General features: G+C 57.3%; 2 protein-coding genes across 2 annotated transcripts in view; both read left to right on the forward strand.

Annotated features, from left to right (window-relative positions):
• Positions 1-47: 47 nt before the first annotated feature.
• Positions 48-823, forward strand: VDBG_09656 (ascus development protein; the record flags this gene model as incomplete). Its single annotated transcript, XM_003000415.1, has 4 exons — positions 48-173; positions 233-370; positions 422-580; positions 632-823. 4 exons carry the CDS (start codon positions 48-50, stop codon positions 821-823), a joined length of 615 nt encoding a protein of 204 aa, XP_003000461.1.
• Positions 824-3,326: 2,503 nt separating this feature from the next.
• Positions 3,327-4,093, forward strand: part of VDBG_09657 (conserved hypothetical protein) — a gene marked incomplete at both ends in the record, with an annotated part of 2,715 nt that continues 1,948 nt past the window's right edge. The window contains 2 exons of the mRNA XM_003000416.1: positions 3,327-3,731; positions 3,793-4,087. Of these exons, the coding sequence (XP_003000462.1) occupies positions 3,327-3,731; positions 3,793-4,087 (700 nt within the window). The remainder of the gene's footprint in view (positions 3,732-3,792; positions 4,088-4,093) is intronic.

Here is a 4,093-nt window from a genome sequence, read left to right on the forward strand (position 1 = left end):
CTTCCCACGCTGCTCAAGCGCTTGGACTCCGAGACGAGTTAGCCCTGATGGCTGGTGCCGCAGAGATGACCATCAAGATTGGCTTCACAGTGTGGGAGATGTTTCTCATCGACCGTTTTGGCAGGCGAATGTGTCTCGTGGCGGGCTGTTCTGTGATGGCCGTGGCCATGATGGTGAGTGCCCGCACAATGGGCCTGCGCGGAAATGGTTCTGCCAGCTAACAAAACGGCAGATCAACGGGGGCCTGCCGATCGCGTATCCGGACAACTCGAGCAAGGTAGCTGATGTCATCTGTATCATTTTCATCTTTGTCTACGCCCCGGGCTACAACCTTGGCTTCGGCCCGGCGTCATGGGTGTACAATACCGAGGTAGGTTGCTTCCAAACGACATTGTTCAAGCCAAGCTGCTGACGCCGGTAGATCTTCCCCACGTCGGTGCGGGCGCGGGGGCTTAATTTCGCGGCATCGGGTGGCTCGGTCGGCTCCATTATTGTGTCACACGTATGGCCTGTTGGACGGGCAGCACTGGGCAGCAAGGTTTACTTCATCTTCATGGTGGTCAACGTGCTGTGCATTCCGGTATGACGTTCAGCAACGCTCTTAGTCTCGAGGGCCAGCTAACGCTTCCAGATCATCCTCATCTTCTACCCGGAGACAAGAGGCATCGCTCTAGAAGACATGGATGCGCTTTTCGGTAAGGTTGCGACGGCGCAGGGGGTTGACGGCGGCCACCAAGGGCTGGAGGATACGGAACGGCTGCTGGCGCCACAGTCACTAAGTGACGCGGAGGAGCCTTATCATGACGTATCCACGAGGGTGTGATCTAGCACCGTGCAGTAGACATATCATGATGCAGTGCGATGTGTCCATAATGAAGTAGAGCCCGCCTGGGATGTCAGGTTGGAGGCTCTAGTGTAGGTTCAAATGGACGGCAGGTGCAAGAGTTATGTAATGAAGTGTATGGTTTTTTTTTTTTTTTTTTTTTTTTTTTTGCTTACCTGTGTCGCCATCGCAGGACTGGCGGCCCTTATCTATGCTCGCCATGTCAACAACCTGTGCGGCTGTCTGAGACTCCAAGACATGTGAGCAGTGCTGAAGGGGGAAAAGGGCTGTCACGCGGCATTGTGCAGGCGCGCCAGGCGTCCCGTCCGCGTTGAGACATGCACAAAGGTAAGCGAACCAGGCACATCTCAGACTTCGGCAGCTCAAGGGAGCTTGGACCTGGTGACACATTTCGGAGCATGATAGGGGGCTCCGACCTGAAGCTGTGCAATTGATGCGGCAGACGATGCCGACGTTGAACTGCGATTGATGATCGCATTGTGTAAAATCATCTTGACACGCATGAGGGACGGAGGTGGACAGAGCTTGTCAATAGTTACCGGGAAGTTCCATGCTTCGTCTTGGGATCGGATGAGTTGGCGCATGCGTCGATCTTAGCAGCTTGGGTTGGCAGAATCAAATGCAAAGAGCACACCTTGCCTACCTTATTTATGAGTACCTTACGCAGTGTAAGTCGCTAGGTAGGTACCCAGACACGACCATCACATCGGTTGTGATGCCTAAACCAGCCAGAGTCTGATTCACTCTCAAGTGCGATAAGCTGTACCCGCGTGAGCGATAAGCCTCATGACAAAACTGATTCGGAGGGAAGGTGGGGAGCGTCGGTGGTTACTGCTTGGTCCAGGAGGTGACGACAGGATGAAGCAGGCAAGGCAGGCAAGGGCCCATGGCGGCACCCGGACAGGGTGAATGAGGGGAAGTAGTACCCAGGACGAGGGGAGGATCGACCAGGCTGGGGTGCGCGCACACTGCTAGTGTCATTGGGGCAGGTTTCTGGCAGTCTCGCCTGGGGAAATTTGCGGGTTTCTCCACTGTGCCACGCCAGCTCTTTCTTTGCTGGCCCATCAGACTGGTGGTGCCCAAGTCATCAGATGACGCCTGAGTGGTGGAACTCGGGGTCGAGACCCGTCTTGACTCGGCCGTGAGCAGCTAAGCCCACTGCACCTCGTTGTACCTGCCTCTCTGTGTCTGGCTCCGGTGCCTGCCCAGACACCTGGCCTCGCCGCTATGCCAGTACCCCCTACCTAGGTACCTCAACAGAGGCACCCCGTGCCGACTCCGCTGTACTAGGTACCATCTGTCATCGCCATCGCCTCATCATCCAGCGAAGGAAAAGGAACATAATCGTCTGTCGAGGTAGGTCAACGAAAAGCCTTCCGACAAATTGCTTTTTCCCATAATCGCTGCAGCTCGACTAGCTGGTCGTTTGTGGATGGGACTGCCTTCTTCTCAACACTTAGGTCAACAATTAACCCGGCCTTGCGGTATCGTACCTTACGGCTGCTTTCGGCATCTTGCCTCGCGGGCCTGCCCTTCAGCTACTCGCGCTCGTCAGCTACTCACTCACTCAACAAGCCACGCTCCGAGCACATCGACTCGCCCAGACAGCACACAACCCACAGCCAGCCGTCCCGTCTTGTCTTGTTCCACTCAATCCAACACCACGCTGCCAGCTGCCATTCTATCTGCACCACCATCCATCGAGCTTCTAGCCCAGCCACCCCATCGGCCTCTGAGGCCCACTACAGCGCAGCAACCAGAGTCGACCGGGGGAACCCAACGGCAGCAGACCCGAACAGACCGCAGCGCATCCACACGACAAAGCACGGCCCTATCACCTCTCATCCCCCCTCCCCTCCCCTCCCCTCCCCCTGCCTCCTCGCGGCCCTGCTGCCAGGTTCCTTGCTGCATTGACGACATCCTTTTGTCCCTCTCCCCCTATCAACAATTCTAGCCCGCATCGTTTTCATTGTCTGGCCTTGTCCGATCGAGCCTACTGCAGAGCCGCCTCGTGCTCTTCACCTCTCTCTCACCCTCCGAAAATCTCTCGTCGCCAACAACGACTCGTCCCCGAAAGTCTGACGGTCCATCGTCCCCTCCGACACCGCAGTCCAATATACCCGGGTCACTCCCGATCCTCTGAACCCCCCTCTCTCTCCCAGCCCTAGCCAGCGCCCTCGTCGCCATGCCCGCCTGGTAACGCCTCGCGCCATGCACACTTGACCTGCCACCAGCAAGCCTCACAACCTCGCCTTGATTTGCCCCGGCTTTTCGAACCCGCGTGCACATTCTGCGCAGACCGCGCCGTCCTTTTATCGCACGCACACGGCACACACGCGCTCTCTGGACACGAGCGCCGGCATTATTTACCACGGCTTCGCTGCGCCAGCGCTCCTGGACTTCTACGACGTAAACATATCGAGACCATACCCTGTCGCCACGCCTTTCGAAATAGTCCCCTTTCTCCCCTCTCCACGACACTATGGGCAACTCCAATACAAAGGAGTCTCGTCCCGAGCCTTCCGGCGCCTCCGGCCGGCTCTCCCAGGCGCCCTCACATGAGCCCGCCGCCGCCAGCCGACCGAACGAGCAACCTGTTCCTCCTTCCGACCGTAGCAGGAATAGGCAAAGTCGGTTTACAAGAGGCGAGCTAAATCTTCTTGGCCTGGGCTCAACGGGAGCTAACAACAGAGAAGAGGCGCCCTATGAACGGAGGGAAACGAAACAGGAAAGGGAGGCGAGACGCCTCGAGAAGGAAAGGACGGCTCGTGAAAAGGAGCGTGAACGGAGTATGAAAGAGGAACATGTCGACGGAGGATATCTGGTCACGCTTGGCGTCTACACCGGACCCGAAGACTTCAATAAGCAAGTCGTCAGGCAGCTTCAGGTATGTCACCCCTCGTAATATCTGGTATCTGTCAGCCACGTTACTGACCAGGAATCGCCAGCTCGATCGCAAAATCGCGCCTTTCTGGCGAGGCCTTGACGACAAGGATGACAGCTGGACCGAATACCAGCTCGTCTGCGCTGGCCGAGGTCTCCCCATCCCCGCTGCCGACGAGCAACCCCCCGAAGACCTTGTTCCTGCAGCTCCGACGCCAGTTTCGGCCAATGCCTCTTTCGCAAAACCTTGCAAATCTGACCGTGCCCATGGCCCTCGCTCGTTATCTGTTGAGTCTGACTACAGCACATCGACGGCCAACGCCAACTCGGCTCTTGCCTCGCCATCACGAACTCAAAGCGGTCGAG

Source organism: Verticillium alfalfae, genomic scaffold (assembly GCF_000150825.1).
Source record: "Verticillium alfalfae VaMs.102 supercont1.15 genomic scaffold, whole genome shotgun sequence".
Taxonomy (NCBI): domain Eukaryota; kingdom Fungi; phylum Ascomycota; class Sordariomycetes; order Glomerellales; family Plectosphaerellaceae; genus Verticillium; species Verticillium alfalfae.